Source organism: Ruditapes philippinarum, unplaced genomic scaffold (genome assembly GCF_026571515.1).
Source record: "Ruditapes philippinarum isolate M1 unplaced genomic scaffold, ASM2657151v2 ctg473_1_1_1_1, whole genome shotgun sequence".
Classification (NCBI taxonomy): domain Eukaryota; kingdom Metazoa; phylum Mollusca; class Bivalvia; order Venerida; family Veneridae; genus Ruditapes; species Ruditapes philippinarum.
In genome coordinates, this window is record NW_026864528.1 from 1 (window position 1) to 21074 (window position 21074).

At 34.1% G+C, this 21074-nt stretch overlaps 2 protein-coding genes across 3 annotated transcripts; both read right to left on the reverse strand.

The window, feature by feature from the left end:
* Nucleotides 1-1791: 1791 nt before the first annotated feature.
* On the reverse strand, nucleotides 1792-5561 carry LOC132725944 (uncharacterized; the record flags this gene model as incomplete). Its single annotated transcript, XM_060711165.1, is given in 4 exon segments — nucleotides 1792-1804; nucleotides 2004-2129; nucleotides 3402-3795; nucleotides 5097-5561. Coding segments are annotated over 3 exon segments (197 nt in total), but the record flags the coding sequence as incomplete, so codon positions are not given.
* A 4161-nt stretch (nucleotides 5562-9722) lies between these two features.
* On the reverse strand, nucleotides 9723-19721 carry LOC132725940 (transmembrane protein 272-like). Of its 2 annotated transcripts, XM_060711161.1 has the most exons (5): nucleotides 19582-19721; nucleotides 18727-18799; nucleotides 16697-16756; nucleotides 14717-14902; nucleotides 9723-11601 (listed from the first exon to the last, which is right to left on the reverse strand). In XM_060711161.1, exons 2-5 carry the CDS (start codon nucleotides 18743-18745, stop codon nucleotides 11387-11389), a joined length of 480 nt encoding a protein of 159 aa, XP_060567144.1. In that variant the 5' UTR covers nucleotides 18746-18799; nucleotides 19582-19721; the 3' UTR covers nucleotides 9723-11386. The 2 variants fall into 2 exon arrangements, with proteins under 2 accessions (XP_060567144.1, XP_060567145.1); XM_060711162.1 differs by lacking the exons at nucleotides 16697-16756; nucleotides 18727-18799; nucleotides 19582-19721 and adding an exon at nucleotides 16306-16684.
* Between the last annotated feature and the right edge of the window lie 1353 nt (nucleotides 19722-21074).

The window sequence follows — 21074 nt, forward strand, 5'->3', positions numbered from 1 at the left end:
TTTTCCCTTTTTATTTTACGTTTGATATTCAATACTCTCTTTTGCTGTAAAGCGGTCTTGCTAAAAACATATCCGCTATACGTTCCAAGCCTTTCTTGTTCTGTTTCTTGCCTTTATGCGATATCCTTCTTAAGATTTTCGTCAGTTGGGTGTATTGCGGCGTATTCGATATCAATTTCATCTAGATCTTGTTTGACACGTTCAGCTTTAGACTGTAAACAGTTGCTTGTATGTCGACCTAAATCTTCGTCTTTTCTCTTTATTTTACGTTGATATTCAATACTCTCTTTGCTGTAAAGCGGTCTTGCTAAAAACATATCCGCTATACGTTCAAGTCTTTCTTGTTCTGTTTCTTGCCTTTTCGCGTTATCCTTCTTAAGAGTTTCATCAGTCGGGTGTACTGCAGCGTATCCGATGTCAGTTAGTTCTAGATCTTGTTTATCACTCTCAGCTTTACTTTCGTCGTTTCTCTTCATTTTACGTTGATATTCAATACACTCCTTGCTGTAAAGCGGTCTTGCTAAAAACATATCCGCTATACGTTCAAGTCTTTCCTTCTCTGTTTCATCTCTTTCAGTGATATTTTTTCTGAAATTGTCGTCTGCATTTTCTGCCAATGGACGAATCTTTGCATATTCTATATCAACCATTACTAGATCTTGTTGATCTTTTTCAGCCATTTTAGGCTGTGAAGAGCTTGTTGCCAACCGTCAATGTTTGGCCAGCTCCGCTCTATGATTGCCGTCACTATGTGACGTCTTGACGTTCTTCCTTCTGTGACGTTATTAATTACGTCATGAACTTGTTGGTTAACGTTTGTTTTATTAATATCACTATTTGAAAGGGCTCTACCGAGATGAAAAATCTTAAGACAAAATTCGTTTTTTACAAAGATTAAGTGAAGCACTTACAATGGAAAAATCTGCAAAGAATAATATTAAAATATACTCAGAATTAAATTGAAAAAAAGCCTTCTTTTGTGCAATTCTTAGCCCGATTTTAGCAAAGCTTTACAACGCAGTGAGAAATGATCTAAATAATTAACAAACGTTATTGGTTTATACCTACAGATCCAAATCTCGGAAAAAATATTTCCAGTCCCAGCATGTCATAAAACCTCAGTAAAGTCCCTTTTAAAAAGGACTCAACTGAGTTTTTTTTTTTGCATTATGGAACTTGGAATATTTTTCGAGATTAATGCTCCATTTGATGGTGATCTAGACCAAAAACTTGTGTGCAAAATGACATATTGTTCGCTCACTCTGCTTTTTATTTTTATTTTTATCAGAAAAAAATATTCTTATTGTGCAAAATGATCCAAAATTGAAAAGCATTGCAACGCTTTTCACTCAGATGGGGTTAAGAAAAGGCCTATAATACGATTTTCAATTTAATCTCAGTATATTTCTTAATTATCTTTCGCATACATTTCTATTATTATTGCCCCAGCTGATCAACGTAGGAAATTCAAATTTCAAGTTTTTAAGCGTAGGACCTTAGTGGAGTTTAAGTTTATTACACATTTTGTTAGGCTGTGTATTAAATCACATCGACAAAGTTCATATGGCGACTTAGCGCGGAAGACCTTGTGTGTTTTTATTTCCATGCATTATTCAGGCGCGAACGGGTAGAACTGCCAGTCAGCTGAAATTATGCTTGTCGGATAGTTTCTTCCCAAATAAGAATGCAAAGTATAAAGTCGGAAAAAACACACACTACATTCAATTAAAACAAATACATGTATTTTACAACATATGCAAAGTCTAAAGTAAAAGAAAAACTTGTACTTACGGTTTATAAAAGTCTACAATGAAGAAAATAAAATTACTGCTGCATACTACAAGTAAAATTTATACAGTATTCTATTCTGTTCAATTCTAGTATATACAATACATTGTTGTAAGGGTCAAATGCCATATTAACGTTTCAGGTATATCATAAACATAAGCGATAAAACATATTGCCTTTATTAACTAATTCAATAATAAGTAAAAGAAACTTACATGGCGGTGCAACGTCTTGATGCGTTTCACTGTTAATTGTATCATACGCAGGCGGTGGTTCGAGATTTGCGACAGCAGACGGACTTTGTTCTCCTGGTTGCGCCGTCCCATCACTCGTACAGGTATCTTAAAAAAATAGAAGTTTTATGAACTCTTAGACAATCAATAATATATAAGAACATATTTTGACAGATTTTCCCAAATCCCTTAAAAGTCTCGTCATTCCGTTTTTAGACATTACTCAACCCTTCGTGATACTGTAAAGTGTAGAAGTTGTGTGAAAAAAAGAAGATGAAAACACAAAGAGAGGCTGTTGAAACTTCAACTTTCATAAAATGACCCTATGAAAATAGTCCATGTTAGAAATTAGTTTAAAAGGGTAATTTTAGGTCTCTTTGGTATGGTGGCTACAGTTATTGACTTCAAGTCACTTGTCCCTTACCACTCTGGGTTCGAATCTCGTAAGGGTTTTTTTATTTGAGAAAACCATTCAGCTAGCTTATGGAAGACCGGAGGGTAATTAATCAGATTCTGCACGGGCATTAAATAAAGCACGGGAGACAAAGCTGCAACGCCGCCATATGACATGCAAAGTGTTGGTAACGTAAAGCCATTGTTTGAATTCGTATCAGCTGATTTATTATTTTAGAACAATTCAAGTGACGCATATCCTGTACAGCAGGCTAAGAATAATTATGAATCTGAACAAATACTAATAAATGTTGTACTCTAACCCTTAACTTGCACGAACCAAGGTTTTATACTGTTGACCGACTAACTTTATAACTCTTGATATCCCTAAATTGATAATGGAGAGTTCCAAAAATTAAAGCAGAACGAATCCATTACATAAAATAAGGTGGGTAAACTTTAAAATTGGAGATGTTTTATATATTTTACTGGATAATGAGTCAAACGCCGGAAGTTCAAAAAATAGAATAATTATACATGTACAACAATCTTCATATTCGTCTGCCTCATAAAGATTGGCGGGATTTTCTTTATAAAATATGGGTTTACACTGTCTGAACATGTTCTTATAAATCAAATTCTATAGATAGTTTCCGATAATCGCAGCGATTTTTACATTTGCCAAAAGAGGCAGCCATATTTTGTTCAATATTCTATTGAATACAATTGACAAAATATCTTAAAATCAATATTAACTGTTGATATGATAGAATTATTAGAGATTTTTTATCTTATCCTAATATTTAAAATATGATATAATCCCTAATGCTAAAGTTAAGCATATAAAATATTGTGAATGACCCTCAAAATGGCGACCATGTGTTCAAATGTTTAATTACTTTTACTACTTGTAGTATTTATTAAATCAAGAAGAATATTTAAAGAAACGCATCTGTTAGTTAATTCATCAGCAAATAATTGTAATACCTCTTTCACGTAAGAGCTTCTGCAGTTTTAAGAAGTCCTCATCAACATTACTTTCCATATCGAACTAGAGTTAGGTCTGTGTTTACACCCTTGTGTTACTGCGTTAACGGAGTTACTTCTCTTACACTGCGTTTTCTGGAGTTCCTTCCCTTACACTGCGTTATAGAAGTTTCTGCACTGCGTTATCAAAATTCCTTCCACTACACTGCGTTATCAGAGTTTCTTCCCATCAATCTACGCAGTCAATCTCTTTCCTTCCACTACGTTATCCTTAATGTGTGTAATCGGAATTGCTTTCCTTTCTCTACGTTGTACACCAGCGTTATCTCAGAGTTTCTTCCCCTTTCACTGCGTTATCGGAATTTCTTCCCCTTACGCTACTTTTATTGATAATCTGAGAAATACAATTTTTAACTATGTGAAGATCAATCAATATAAGCTAATATTCATACAATATCGTGCCTATTATTTTATATATAAAAAGTATGCTACAAAATAAGTAACAACAGCTACGCCCCTGATACGTAATCCAATAAATGGATACACTACAGTTGCACGTCTAGATATCACATTACAGTACTTTTACTATGTACTTTTACTTCAATCTTCTGCTCATGTATATATAGGTATAATATAATGTATCTTAATTAATAGAATCGCTGAAGCAATACAGATATGTAGGCTACTTTATGTTATCTACTTTAGGCAACGATTAACATTGCCAAAAAAACACCTACGAAATAATCTACTTACAAAACAAAAATAATCCCAAATAATTCATAAGTTATCACACACAGCACTAAAATAGTATGCTTTGAACGCCCATATCGGACATTATGTTGTGTTATTCTAAACACAGATCTATATGCAACATCAAGCATTCAACACAGCGCTGTGCACACATACACAGGTTATCTGTTTCTCGAGAAATATCAACTATGTAATATGCACTGTTGTTTTTTCTTACAGTTTAAAAGGAGAATTATTTCAATGTGCGTCAAAATTTCATGCGCAATTTCGTCAATTTGCATAATTGAATTAATTAAGAAAATCAAAATTTAATTTCATATGTTAACAAGTATTAATTGTTCACATACAGAAATTTCATCGTATATAATTATATATACATTCTTAATCGGAAACATTGTATATTGGGTATAATTGAAAAGATAATATTTACAAATTAAAAACAAAAAAAAAGAATGAAATGTATAATGTTATAAGACTTTATTCACGAAAGATTGTTCACTAAATAGTAGAGCATCAGTAGTAATTTGCCGTTAACATAGAACATGCTCATCAATTTATTATAACGCGGGCTATATTATACTTTACCTGTATAATCTCTTTCATCTACATGTATGTGAACGCTCCAGTATGCCGCGTTTTACAAAGGTCAAATACGCTATCGAATGTTCGGAAAAAATAAAACACTGTAAAATGAAAATGCGAAGTGCATAATAAAATATAGTAACCCATCAAGGTTTGGATATTTATTTACGTTGTTTTTAAGTGAAGTTTTGACCAATAACACATTCTGTTACACCAGTAAATTTAAGTTCTCATACCCTCTCATTTGCGGAAGATTGCGACCACCTCCAATCCGCGCCTGTAAACAAAAATTACTCGTTCTTAAATTGTTTACATTACATGCACACATACAAAATGAAATTAAAGTATGTAGAGTTTTCTTACCTTGATTTGAGAATAAAACCACCTGCGCAGTATATTCACTAACGTTTAGTTTAGTTGTTAAGCGAAATGGTGAAATATGAAATTATACTCTTCACTGCGACTTAATGCATACAACGTTTAATTAATTAGCAATAAGTGAGGTATTTTGACTTTACGGCGAATGATCAATGGCCACACGTATTTACTTCCGTTCTAATTACATTTAATAAAGTACATTTAAACAGAATCGATGATGTATGTACGATCAAAGTCCGGTTTGCTCAGTACTAAAACAATACTCTGTCTTACTACACACTATTTATGGAAAACTATGAACTGTCCATTTTGCAGATGAAGGTCAAAGGCTGTTACGTGACCTCACTGTCACTTAGGATTTAGGGAGTTTACTATAGAAAACGTGAAAAAATATAAAAACTTAATAATGTAAATAAAACAGTCTTATTTAGTATAAAATATTATCTGAACTTTACATAATTAATTGAATATTACTTCATATTTTCTACAAATTTTACGGATTTTTTTTACTATTCTTTAAAATAAAGAACCAAAGTTTAGTAATTCCTCCCTTTATCTCGCAATATATGAAATCCGTGTATCCGGTTGATTCAGATTCTGACGTTTATCCGTTTAAACGGTTCCGGTCGGTTTTTAGCCAAAATACACTTTGCCTATACATGGTATATGTGTTTTTTTATATCTATATATAAAGTTGCCTAGATATGCCAAACAAAGTTCGGTTTAACACGATATTTTATAAACTGGTTATTCGTATAGTTGTTAGTTTTATTTATGAGTTGTTTAGTTTTTGAAGCTGAAGCCTTCCAGCTGGCTTACGAAAGCTGAAGATGTGTATTAAACAGAATAATTATTTCAAATTGTTTTGTTATTACAGTTTCTATGTTCCTTTGATTTAATTGTTGTGCTCTTTGAAACTTGTTTGACGGAGATTTAGTATTGTATTATATGTATTCGTAACGTAATTCTGTTCGGTGCAATTTCTTTTTCCAGTTTGCATGCACATGTATAAACTAGTGTGTCCGTTATGTCTGTACTTTATCTAGTTTCAGTTCTTTCTGTTAGTCTGTTTTACGTCTATTGTTACATCTACTTGTAGTCTGTCCATTCCTATTTCTATTTTGTCTATTTTTCTGTACGAAATCTGCTGTGGTCATAGTATTATTTTTACAATAGGTTTATCTCTTAGATTTGGTTTGCTAAATTGCTAATCATGGTCATGCAACTACATAGTTAGGTGAAGAAGCAGGCGCTTGTTTTGGTTGAGTCTATTATGTTTTGTTTAGGGGGTTGAGTTGTCATACACAAATTTACAATTTATATGCATTTATTTTTTTCCAATGATTGTTATTATCTTAAATGCTTCTGGGATTGTTGTTTCATCAATTCATTTGTAAATAAGATTGTTATATGTCTATTAACGAAATAATTTTAATGAACACGAAATTAGTTCACACCTACATGTGTATTGGTAACGTTATGGTTTAAGCCAATGAAAACACGTCAATATTATTATACTCAGGCAGAGAAAAAGTGTGCAAAGAGTAAATCGATAATCTTTATGTAGCCAGCAAACTTTGAATTGCAAGTATTTTTTCATATCTTTTCGGCGAGGATTCGTATCGTAAAATGGCTGCCATTTACAGTATCAAGTGATTATCCCAAGCACCACCGCGACTTAGCGCGGGAATTTTAATTATAGCTAACCTCGGCGCGTATACCTTTTTCATATTTTATTGTAATAAATATTTACAAACTGCGTATTTCGGGTTTTTTTTATCAATATATAACCAATAATGATGTTAATATGAATAAATAATCATATCTCAAATCTTTGACTATGATTTACAATGAAATTCTACCTTAAGTGTATTAAAAAGGTTTTTAATTTCCTGTAATTTTATTTTGTGATTATGCTTCAAAGCAGTCAATTGACTGTGAATTTTCTTTTCATATTTTGATTTCCTTAAAATCATTTTTCTCATCTGAAGGTATGCAACTTTAATATGGTGATACATTAATTACATTCCATGAAAATGTTTAAAGATATAAAACATCTTGTGACATGTTTGTTCATTTTACATTACACCTTTAATTCAGCAAACATAAAGTCTTCACAAAAAGTAGTATGCAATCGTACCTATATTACATACGAATGTATGTAATATTTTTCTTGTTTACGTCATATATATGTACAGAATCCGTTTGGTGCAAATCTGTTTCAATTGCTTCTTGTATGACATTTCTGTTAAGACCGTCCTTATTTATATGTGTACTTCAGTGTGCTTCCGTTAAGTATGTCCATGTATGTGTTTTTTTTTTCTGTGTATTTCCGTTAATAATGTGTGGTTCCGTTTAGTTTGTTCATGTATGTGTATTTCTGTGTATATCCGTTTAGTATGTGCATGTATGTTTATTTCTGTGTATCCCCGTTAAGTCTGTATCTATGTATGTGTATGTGAATTTCTGTTAAGTCTGTATGTATGTGTTTGTGTAATACCGTTAAGTCTGTATGTATGTGTCTGTGTATTTCCGTTAAGTCTGACTGCGTATGTCTGTCCATGTATGTGTTGTATGTGTATTTTTCATGTATTTGTATTTCCGTTAAGTCTGTCTGTATGTGTATGTTTGTGCATTTCCGTTTAGTCTGTCTGTATGTGTATGTCTGTGTATTTCCGTTTAGTATGTATGTGTATGTCTGTCCATGTTTGTGTTGTATGTGTATTTTTTCATGTATGTGTATATCCGTTAAGTCTGTCTGTATGTATGTATGTGTATTTCCGTTAAGTCTGTCTGTATGTGTATGTGAACGTGTATTTCCGTTAAGTCTGTATGTATGTGTCTGTGTATTTCCGTTAAGCCTGACTGTGTATGTATGTCCATGTATGTGTTGTATGTGTATTTTTCATGTCTGTGTATTTCCGTTAAGTCTGTCTGTATGTGTACGTGTATTCCCGTTTAGTCTGTATGTATGTGTCTGTGTATTTCCGTTAAGTCTGACTGTGTATGTATGTCCATGTATGTGTTGTATGTGTATTTTTTCATGTATGTGTATATCCGTTAAGTCTGTCTGTATGTGTATGAATGTGAAGTTCCGTTAAGTCTGTCTGTATGTGTATGTGTATTTCTGGAAAGTATGTCTGTATTTGTATGTCTGTCCATGTATGTGCATGTATGTGTAGTTCCGTTAAGTCTGTCTGTATGTGTATGTAGGTTTATGTCTGTTAAGGGTGTCTGTATGTGTCTGTGTCTTTCCATTAAGTCTGTATGTTTGTGTATGCATGTTCATGTATGCATGTGTCTTTCCGTTAAGTCTGTATGTTTGTGTATGCATGTTCATGTATGTATGTGTATTTCCGTTAAGTCTGTGTGTATGTGTGTATGCATGTCGATGTATTTGTACGTCTGTGTATTTTCGTTAAGTGTGTCAATGTCTGTGTATTTCCGTTAAGTTTGTCAATGTATGTGTACGTTTGTGTTTTTCCGTTAAGTACGGCCCTATTTGTGTATGTGTATGTCCATGTCTGTGTATTTCCGCTAAGTATGTATATGTATGTGTATGTATGTGTATTTCCGTTAAGTTTGTCCATGTATGCGTATGTCTAAGTATTTTGTCTCTCCTAAGCTTAAGTCTGTTCATGTATGTGTATGTCTGTGTGTTTTCGTCTAACATTACTTGCGGTATGTATTATTTGTATGTTCTTATCCGTTCAGTCTCTAGTCATTTAGTATGTGGAGTAGCGGGGGATCGACCTTGCGACCCCTTGAATCGTAGACAGTCAGTGTTACCACTGCACCACAGCGCCCGCTCTGATTTATAACTGTTTTGGAAACTCCTATATACATTATCTCTTCAATGGCTTAGAGTTTTGCAATTAAATTTTAACACCTTAATCCTGGTGGCCAACCCACGTGCATTTTGGGAATATCGTAAAGATCATCACTTGATACAGGTAATCGTTTACTTTTGTTGTTACTTGATAATTTTTCTGTAAAAAAAGCTTAACTTTATCAGAAGGCGGTGTAATCCCTTAACTACTTTTGTAGAATTTTCCTGATGTAGTGATTTAGTGAACGTGATTTATTTTTTAGAACCACTATTGTGTCATAAATGACAAACACATGTACTTAAATTGTCTCAGATCTCTATATTAAAGCAATTAACAGGTCAATATGCAGGTAATGAAACGTGTAGGATCCTATTAGAAACTTGTCTCGGAATATGATGTAAAATTACTTTTTAATAAGTATTTCGAAATCGTACATCACATGACGTATGCACTATATCTCAAGAGATCTATATTGTAAAAATTTTTGGAATTGCAGACGACACATACTATTTCGGACTTAATGGACGTATGACATCAAGGGAGCTAATTTAAGATACAATAAGATACAAAATACAGATTCCTATACAAAACATTAACTTTATTTATAGCAAAAACTGTATAGCAAAAACATTCAGATATTATCACTGACAAATATGCTGAGATAAATGATAAGACGTTTGTTTTATTTCATAGCCTCCACATTATACATCATCATGTACATCATACAAAAGTTACATCATACAAAATAAGAAAATATACGAAACAATTGTACAACAGCAAATTGAGAATTTTCAAATAATTTATTTAAGCAAAAGGTAAAAAATCTAAGGCATATTTTATGTATCAATTTCATACTCTTGTATGGTAACATAATTATGATATGCTTAATTCTGTAGAGGCATTTACTCAACTGATATACCAACAATGCTCACTTTCTCTGTCCGTACACCTCAAGTCACGTGAGTAAAATTACCTGTATAACATTTCAATAATGCAAGATAATCCATCTACAGTAAACTCCTCTTAAAAAGAAATCGTTTATATGGATATACCTCCTATATCGATATACCGCCTATGTCGATGCTGTTGCCGCGGTCCTGACTCAGTCTGTCTTACAAGCCAAAAACAACAATATGACAATGGTACTAGGAACTTTAAGGCTATACTTGATAAAGGCATTAAGGCAGAATGAAAAATGTACAACATAATTATCTGCCCTTGAATTTGCAAATTTCAGTGATGTCAAAGGAAGTTAACTTACATAAAGGTTTTGCATACCTTACTTTTTCTTCTGGTTACTTTTTTACTTTATCCATTGTCACAATACAAAATTTCGTTCCATTAAACGTTTTTGTTACATTTTTTTTTCAACGTCAAATGACTGAAAATTCATTAAAAATATACCATTTTGTAAAGAAAATTGGCTTAGGTTTAAAGTGGATTGGTCTACAATGGGAATATTTTCCAAAATTATTTCAAATACAAATAAAAACAATAGAATTGTGTCATTTGGATATTCTTATGAAACAATTATTCGGGGGGAAAAAGGTTGACAAAGGTCTTAGGTCCTATGAAATTTTGTATGATGAATATTAATATTTTGTTCTAGAACATTTTATTAATTGCTATATAGATATAATTATGTTGTGTTGGCTTATATATCTCACACTTGTCAATAACATTTATGAATAATTTTACGTGGTTTGTTATTATGTCCGTTACTAAAAGCTATTAACGACTATTAAAGCCTTAAAGTATCATACATTGTTGTCAATTTTATTGCGCTTTTGTCCTACGCAGAATGCGCATGCGCGAAATGCAACATTGGTTGCTATGGAAGAATCGTATTGTAAAAAGGTCTATTGATGACATTTCATTATTATAGGCCATTCACTTGAAAAGAAGAACAATAAAAAAAATACCCTAAAGCAGTTTTTTTTAAATTTTTCAGTCCCACGAAAGGAAGTCAGCTACATGTAAAATGTACATGAAAAACAAATGAGCCGTGTCATGACAAAACCAACATATTGGGTTAGCGACCAGCATGGATCCAGACCAGCCTGCGCATCCGCGCAGTCTGATCAGGATCCATGCTGTTCGCTATCAGTTTCCCTACTTGTAATAGGGTTTGTAAGCGAACAGCATGGATCCTGATCAGACTGCGCGGATGCGCAGGCTGGTCTGGATCCATGCTGGTCGCAAACACATTATGTTGGTTTTGTCGTGACGCGGCTCAAATTTTTGATCATCCTACGAGAAACTGTGAATTACCTGTCCTTCAGATATTAAAGAAATTTTCAAATTCAAGGGCAGATAACTAGAAATTAATTTCTGTAAAAAAAAACCTTGTAATACATGTATATACCTTTGAACTCATATTTCACCAAAGCGTTTCATTTTGTCTTCATACATTGCTTTCATAAGAAAGCCAAAATTCGAATGTTTTCAATTTTTATCACTTTTATCTGAAAACATTGCCCAAATAAAAAGTACTATCATAAGCACCAGAAAAATCCAATCAAGCGTGACCATGGCAAATGCAAATTTGATAATTACTGTGTCACAAGTTCCATAAGAACAATTTTCTGTTATTGTGTCGGTACACGGTCTGAAGTCTTCTGCCATCACAGTGCTATAAGTAGGGTACACCCATACCGAACCTATAAAATATTTAGGTAAAACAATTTAAATCGGGTAAACCCATATCGAACCTATAATAATAGTGTAACAATACAATTAAAGTAATGTAGACCCATACCGAACCTATAATAATAGTTCAAAAATACAATTAAAGTAAGATAGATCCATACCGAACCAATAATAATAGTTAAACAGTACAATTAAAGTAAGGTAGACCCATACCGAACCTATAATAATACATTGTAATTAAATAATACAATTCAAGTAAGGTAGACCCTTACCGAACCTATAATTATAGTTAAATAATACAATGAAAGTAAGGTAGACTCATAATAGTTAAACAATACAATTAAAGAAAGGTACACCCATACCGAACCTTTAATTATAGTTAAACTATACAATTAAAGTAAGGTAGACCCATACCAAACCTATAATAATAGTTAAAAATACAATTAAAGTAAGGTAGACCCATACCAAACCAATAATAAAAGTTAAACAATACAATTAAAGTAAGGTAGACCCATACCAAACCTATAATAATAGTTTAAAATACAATTTAAGTAAGGTTGACCCATATCGAATCTTATAATAGTCTAACAATTAAACTGATGGGTTAAAGGATGATAACGATGAACATAGAATAGATGGACAATATAAATATAGTGATTGTTTAACTGTTTCCACGCCATGCCTATAGAAATAGTTAAACTATTCCGATACCGCACCTATTCCGCACCTATTTTCCAGTACCGATTCTATTTTCCCATTCCGAACCTAATTTCCCAAACCGAACCTATCTTCCCATATCGAACCTAATTTCCCATACCGAACCTAATTTCCCATACCGAACATATTTTCCCATACCGAACCTAATATCCCATACCGAACCTATTTTCCCATACCGAACCTATTTTCCCATACCGAACCTATTTTCCCATACCGAACCTAATTTCCCATACCCGAACCTATTTTTCCCATACCGAACCTTATTTCCCATACCGAACCTATTTTTCCATACCGAACCTAATTTCCCATACCGAACCTGATTTCCCATACCGAACCTATTTTCCCATACCGAATCTAATTTCTCATACCGAACCTATTTTCCCATACCGAACCTTATTTCCCATACCGAACCTATTTTTTCCATACCGAACCTAATTTCCCATACCGAAACCTGATTTCCCATACCGAACCTATTTTCCCATACCGAATCTAATTTCTCATACCGAACCTATTTTCCCATACCGAACCTTATTTCTCATACCGAACCTATTTTTCCATACCGAACCTAATTTCCCATACCGAACCTGATTTCCAATACCGAACCTATTTTCCCATACCGAACCTAATTTCTCATACCGAACCTATTTTCCCATACCGAATCTAATTTCTCATACCGAACCTATTTTCCCATACCGAACCTTATTTCTCATACCGAACCTATTTTTCCATACCGAACCTAATTTCCCATACCGAACCTGATTTCCCATACCGAACCTATTTTCCCATACCGAACCTAATTTCCCATACTGAACCTATTTTAATACCGAGTTTATAATGTTCATACCATACGGCGATACCAATAATAAAAGTTAAGCTATTCCAATGCCGAATCTATTATGGTTATTTAATCTGTCTTATATTGTAATTTAATTATTATTATCTATAATAATAATAGTTAAACAATTTCTCATTCACACTCTTTGGCGCATTTATCATTCACACACTCACAAAAAAGAAAAAATTGTTGCAAAAAACAAAACAAAACAAAACAAAAACAAACAGCTAAATTTTCGTTAAAAAACACAATTTTCTCGAGCCAGCAGTTTAAACAACATTTGTCTGATTTCTTTGCCGATTCGATTTTGTACTAGTTTTGTACTTAAGCCCCAGTCACATTACAGCTTACGACCACAAAAGACCAGTTGACGATCACCAGTGACCACTTAAAAACATCTTAAGACGGTCATCGGTGATCTTCGATAGTCGCAGGTTATCTTATTTAGGTCCCACAACCAATTTCAGTCGTAGAGAGGTTTTTGAGCTTGCACAAAAACCTCTCTGCGATCAAACAGGTTGCTAAAACCCCAGTCACACTAGAGCTTACGATTACTTGCGACCACCGGCGACTTGTAAAACTGACGATCATCAGCGATTGTCTGCGACCGAAACCATTTTTGCACAGATAAATTTACTTTTGCGAGTATCGTAAGACAAGTCATCATTGACAATCGCACGACAGGTCATAAGTAAACGTACGATGGTCTCAAGATCGCCTGGGATTACTTACGACTACCCGTGACATAACATGCGATCACCTACAACTTGTCGTACGACCATTACACGATTACTAAAGACTACTTAAGATTATCAATGACTAGTGGCAATTTGTAAAGACTGTCGTAAGATTGTCGCACTTCCGAACGACCATCGTGCGACAGCCTTAAGACCTTATAAGATCACTAGCGACCTGTTTGATCGCAAGGAGGTTTTTTGTGCAAGCTCAAAAACCTCTCTACGACTGAAAATTGGTCGTGGGACCTAAATAAGATAACCTGCGACTGTCAAAGATCATCGATGACCGTCGTAAGGCGTTTTAAAGATTGTCCGCGACCAGAGGTCACTGGTGATCGTGAACTGGTCTTCACTGGTCGTAAGCTCTAATGTGACTGGGGCTTTAGTGATCTTATATAAGGTCTAAGGGTGTCGCACGATCGTCGCTCGAAAGTGCGACAATCGTACGACAGTCTATAAATTGCCACTAGTCACTGATAATCTTGAGTAGTCTTTAGTAATCATGTGATGGTCGTATGACAAGTTGTAGGTGATCGCATAACAGGTCACGGTTAGTCGTAAGTAATCCCAGGCAATCTTGAGACCATCGCACGTTTCCTGATGACCCGTTGTGCGATTGTTAATGATGAAGTAAATTTATCTGTTCAAAGAAGGATTGGGCGCAGACAATCGCCGATGATCGTCGGTTTTAATTACACTTCGCCGGTAGTCGCAAGTAATCGTAAGCTCTAGTGTGACTGGGGTTTTACACAATATAAGGCCCAAAGCCCTAACCCAAGCAAGACTTTCCTGTGGCATGGTCACAAAATAAATGATCAGAAATAAAATAATACATACCGCATATAAGCCAGGCAAGACAAAATAAGAATCCAGCGATTGACCAGCATATCTGCCATAAAGAGCAGTCACTGCTATCATCACCTCCGCAGATAAGTTTTGTGAAATATAGCGGTGCAAGCCCGCTCACAATGAGGTAAATTGGGATCATAAATCGGATATCACAGTCGTGTAGATATGACGATCCTGATTAAATAGATAAAATGATATCGATAAAATAAAAAGAGTTCCGCCGAGGCGTAGCAAACGGTGTTCCGTTAGGACCAGCGCGTTTTCTCGCGAAACAGGACAGTACGATGGTGACAGTGCGACTGTACGATGGTGACTACGACAGTACGATGGCGAAGCACAACAATTCAATCAGTCGACAGGAAGGCGACAGTACGATGGTGACAATACGACAGTACTGTCACCATCGTTCTGTCGTGTTTCTCCATCGTACTGTCATAATGTCACCATCGTACTGTCGTACTGCCACCATCGTACTGTCATTTTTTGGCGCTTTCCCTTCTAAGAGAAAACGCGCTGGTCCTAACGGAACACCGTAATAGCAATATACGCCCGATGACAAATGTACAAGAAGGTATGATGGCCAATATGTGCCTCGCAGAACGAAGCAAATTTACTGTTGTAAATTGCTTATATTATGACTTTTCCATCAAATGCAAAAGAAAATGTACATTATAATTATTTCTAGGTAACAAGTTAACATATAATATAATTGAATAGTTTGCCTTGATTTAATTTTGAATAAAAATCAATTAAATCAACGTTGCAATTGGTTGATTGCAGATTTTTTTTTAATTTGATCAGTGTTATACTTGCATGCCAAATATAAATACAGTGAAATGAAATCCAAAGCAATAATTTCATAATTTACTCAAAAAAGAGACATTACTCTTCCAAAAATGAGTTGATTTCAATAAAAATCGAATACAACTTGTGTTGTGATATAACACAATCACAATCCTACCAAAGTTATACTGCGGAAACCACTTAAAATTGCTTATAAAGGGGAATTACTCTATTAATATTAATTTGATTGCATTGACTTGTGTTGCGATTTATATGCCAAATATAAGCACAATCACTGAAATCCTTCAAAAGTTGTTATACGGAAACCAATAATTTTACTTAAAGTTTCTTTCAAATTGGCATTACTCTATCAATAATGAGTTGATTGCAACGAAAGTCGAGCTTTACTTGTGTTGTGATTGTACATACTTATATGCCAAATATAAACAAAAGTTATTCTTGAAGGATAACCAATACTTTCACAAAATGGACATTAGTCTATCAATAATGAGTTGATTGCAGCCAAAATCGATCTTGGCCGGAGTTAATATTTAACGTCCTTGCATGCCAAAATATAAATCTTTCAAAAATTATGCTGCACAAAACAATTGTCTACGCACATTTTGACTGATGGACAACGCCATACCACAATACGCCCCGAAGGCCTTGAACATTTTAATTATTAATCCTACTTCCAGAACAAATTGTAAAATAATTAAAAGATAATGTAATAATTTACTTTAAAGGGACGTCCGTGGTCAAGTGGTTAAGGCCGTTGGCTTCAAAGCACTTACCTCTCTCCAATCTGGGTTCGAATCCCGCTAGGGACTTCAGATATTTTAGTGCAACTAGCATTCCGACCATCAGTGGTTCTACTCAGGTGAATGTTTGTCACTGAAATAATGCACAAAAGGGCTCCTGTGGTATTCCTCTATCAGTAATGCTGAAATGTCGCCATTGACCATCACAGTGTTCGTGCGACGTAAACTCCATCCAAAAAAATAATTAAATATAGATCTACAATAGTTCAATAAATTATATAACAAAACTATAATTAAATACTGAATTAATTATTTAAAAAATCGCCAGTTTTTTAAAGCATCAGTCGAACTTAATAAAAATAATGTTGAATATTAATATACTAGTTTTTTCTTATATCTTAGTTTACTGTAATGATATTTATACCCATGGCAATTTTAGCTATGCTAAGTCCAGCAATTGCTACTCCAATCAGACAAAATGATGCTGTAAAAGAAGAGAAATTTACAATAAAATATGTTACACTACAACCTCTGCTGAACAATACCCTTAGGAGACACAAGTATCTCTAAAGAGGTTAAAATGTTTTTGAAGTCTTACTTTTGAAATTAAAGCGGCCTTCAGATTTTATTTTCTGTTGGAAAATACTTCTGTGTTGTTTCAAACTAAGTACAGTTGACTCTCGGTAACTCGAAATCCAAGGGACTGGGCATTTTACTTCGAGAGAAACGGAATTCGAGTAACATGGATCTGCCGCAATTACATGTATATACATGTGCCTGGTTGAATGTGCAAAGAAGTAGGTTTGTTATTGTTGATAGTGGCAATGCTGCAATATCCTACCGTTAAAATGACGATAAATCACTTACAACTACAAATTATAAATGAAAAAATATATTTTTCAAAATTTAATACATGTATATTAATAATGAAACATAAACACAATCATTCGTAGCAATGACATAAATGCAAGTTTGTCAGTATTCATTTGTAAAGCACATGATTCTATTAAGCACCCATGTCAATTCATTACAATAAAAGCACAATAACACGATTATTTCAACAATAATTTATCTTATATTTGAAGCGAATTGATCATCGGACGAAAACGAAAGTAGCAACTATCGTGTATCGGAAGTACATATTATTGTATGTAATATGGCAGAACATTAATTATGCACATGTCATTTACGTTGCTAACACACATTAAGTCCTGAAAACGATTAAAGCCACTTTTTGCGATGTGTTAATAATAAATAATGAAAGGCAATTAAAAATTACTATGAAACGTGTGAACCACAAGTGACAACATCTCACTTTGATGTCGCTGACCTTTGATCAGTCGGCTGTTTTCACACTTCGACTAAGTGAAATGAAAATATGTTGGACTTTAATTGACGGGACCGAATTTTCTTTTCGACTAAACAGGAGTCTCGGTAAGTCAAAATTTGACCTAAGCGGAGTTAAAATACAAAGATTAAGAAGGAATTTTGAGGGGACTTTAGAAATTCTTCGACTAACGCGGAATTTTGAGTAAAGCGAGTTTGACTTATTGAGAGTCAACTGTATTTCAGTAATTTTATCATGGAAAAGTGCATCATATCATTAGTAAGCCTTCTTCAAAATAGCGTCCAAAGATCTATTTATAACGCGTCAGTGACGTTTGTTCCTATAAATAGTTCCTAAAAATAGAAGATCGGGAAACGGATCGTTGCTTTACTAATATAAATATAGAGACCGGACCAGTGGATTAGATGTTTCGTTTGATTTTACAATTATATAAAACGATTGATCTAAAAGTAACATATTTAACCTATAGAAAAGCTGAAGGCCGATTTAACATATCTATACTGTTGTTGGATAGAGGTTATTTCTAAATAGAGGGCTCGAGAGGTATTGTCACTGACATAAAGGCTTAAACATTGAAACAAAGAATTCATCATTCGGATTATAATCGAGATTATTAACAGTTAAAGGCACATTATGCCCCAGAAACCAATACATATTTCATTCATTAGAAAGGTAAAACGTGACTTATGTAACGAATTAATTATGGTTAAAGAACATGTTATATGCCTATAGCACTGAATGTGAAAGTATTCTTAATATAACAGTAGCAAAATGTAATCATAGTAGTATTTTGGCTGCCACACAAATTACTGTACTAATTATCAAAAGACAACAGAAGCAAAAGATGGTTCAGATAATTAGATAATGAGTAACTTTTTGGAAATTACAACATGGCACTAAAGACAAAAATCTTATGAGAAATAAATCTTTAAATATCTCTTGAAGCATAATGGGTCTTTAAGTGTATAAATATACTGGAAAGCAGGTTGTGCTAGGGAAATCTAATTCTTAAAAAGTACTAGTTTCCCTAAATAGTGCAAACACTATGAACTTCTTAAAATATGGAATCAAACAAATTATCTTCGCTAAAATACAAAATTACTTACATACTAAAAAGCAAGACATTGCATCAAGGTCTTCATCTGTATCTGTTTTTTTCTCGTCAACTGCTGTCCCAACCTTTGTTATAAATTAATACGTCAATAAATTAGTAAGTGCGCATGCGCAAACAAGCGGCGAAGAATAAAAATATAAGCTATTATAAATGTAAATGTTTTAAGAAATTCGCAGATAAGCGATGTATTCGAAACACAATAAAAATATTGATGTAAATAAAATAAAATGGAAACTTTAACATTAAAGGCAATTTAACCATCAGACACGAATATACATTTACTTCTTTAGAAAGCACAAACATGAAATTATTTATATATTGGTTTGAGAGCATGTTAGATGCTTGTAACCTGAAGGAAAATTCGATAAACGTGTTATAAAAGTAGCAAAATGTAAACAAAGTAGTATTTTTACTTCCATACATATTTCTAAGTTACTGTAACTGTACTAATTGCCAAAAAAAAAAGATGAAAAAGATGGTTCAGGTAACTGGCCAATAAATAATATTATTGAAAGTATAAAAGTACACCAAAAATAAAAACTTAAAAAAAAAAAAAGCATTTCTGAGACATAAAGGGCCTTTAAGATACTATTGATATGATATCAAAAATATGTATATGAGCCGCGCCATGACAAGACAAACATAATGCGTTTGCGACCAGCATGGATCCAGACCAGCCTGTGTGATCAGGATTTACAAACCCTGTAACAAGTAGAGAAGCTGATAGCAAGCAGCATGGATCCTGATCAGACTGTGCGGATGCGCAGGCTGGTCTGGATCCATGCTGGTCGAAAACGCATTATGTTGGTTTTGTCATGGCGCAGCTCATATACATCAAACTGCTTACTGTTTTTTCTGATGGTGGCACAAGTACGTCTGCTGCCCCAGGGTTTGGTTCCGGTGGCAGAACATCAATATTTGTTTGATCCTCCCTATAATCCACAAATAATGTACAACCGTTATCAGAAGGATAATAGGATTATTATACACATGTATATGTTTACAACAGAATGTCCGAAATTTGAAGCAAAACAAGTAACATGCGGCATGAGCCCGGCCTGTCACAGTAAAAAAACGATACGCTGATAGCCTTTGGCTAATTAATACCCATTGTGGTAATTTGAACAGCTTTTTTACATACTTCCACATGACCAGTGTCAAGCATTTGGCCTTACATTGTTTCTGCGGAAGTTTCGACTGGCATTTATTTTTCCGTAACGTTAGGGGATTTAACAATAGTTCACGCCGTTTTCGGACAATGCTTGTACATTTCATCTATCGCCTTCTATCAACAAAAAAATGCAAGATTTCAGAATTACTGAGCACACTTTCTTACGCGCATCAATGAATCGGAAATTCTCGGATGAAATATATCCAATTTTAAAAGTGAATCAATACAATATGAAATGAAAAGCAGCTTTGAAAAACTCACTGCTGTGAGCGTGACCGTGTATGATATCAAAATTGGAGGTGGCGATCCCAGGTCCCAACTAACCAGTCTTTTCGGAATGTAACATTATGAACGATATAGTGACAATGAACCTCTGGTGGTTTTTGACCGACGTACATTAAATTGCCCTCCATGGCCAAGGAGTTATGGTAATTGACTCAAAATCACCGGAAGGGACGTAAGATTCTTTTATTATAAGAGCTTTGTAGCATACAGAAGATCGGTGATTCTTGAAATAATACACAGAGGGACACCAGTTTTAAACAGTCTGATAGTCGCAACATGACCTTTACCTTGTCGATGTGACATACACCACCTCCATTCACTTACCGCAGAAGTCAGATATGTAGATATAATCAAAGTTCCGAAGGCACTACAGTTCGGACTGGCATTGTTTTTTTCCATAACGTTAGGGGATTGAACCAACAGTTCACACCGTATTCAAACAAATCTAGTACATTTCATTTATCGTCTTCTATTTGCCAATTCGCAAACAAAATGCAATTGACCCTTATCGTGCCTGCCGATATGTCATCCCCTCCCCCGTCCCCCTAACAATCGATCAAAAATGTAAATAAATAAAGAACACAAGAGTGATGGAAAGAAAACAATTTTTATCTGTAAAAGTGTTTGCTATGAAAAGCGGAAGAAAGAGGATTTCAAGGAATTGTGTCTGTTTTAAAGCCAGAACTGGTGAAACCACTATTACTAATTTAAAAGGTTTGACCGTTACTACTGAATGTACATGTTTAATTATTTTGTATCACATGACAAGCAATATACATGTGTGATCATGTGAAACGAATTCGAGAATTTCCAACATTTCTAGCATTGATATTTTTTACTGTCACTAACGACTTTACATATTTTTATCTCAAGTTTATTTTACA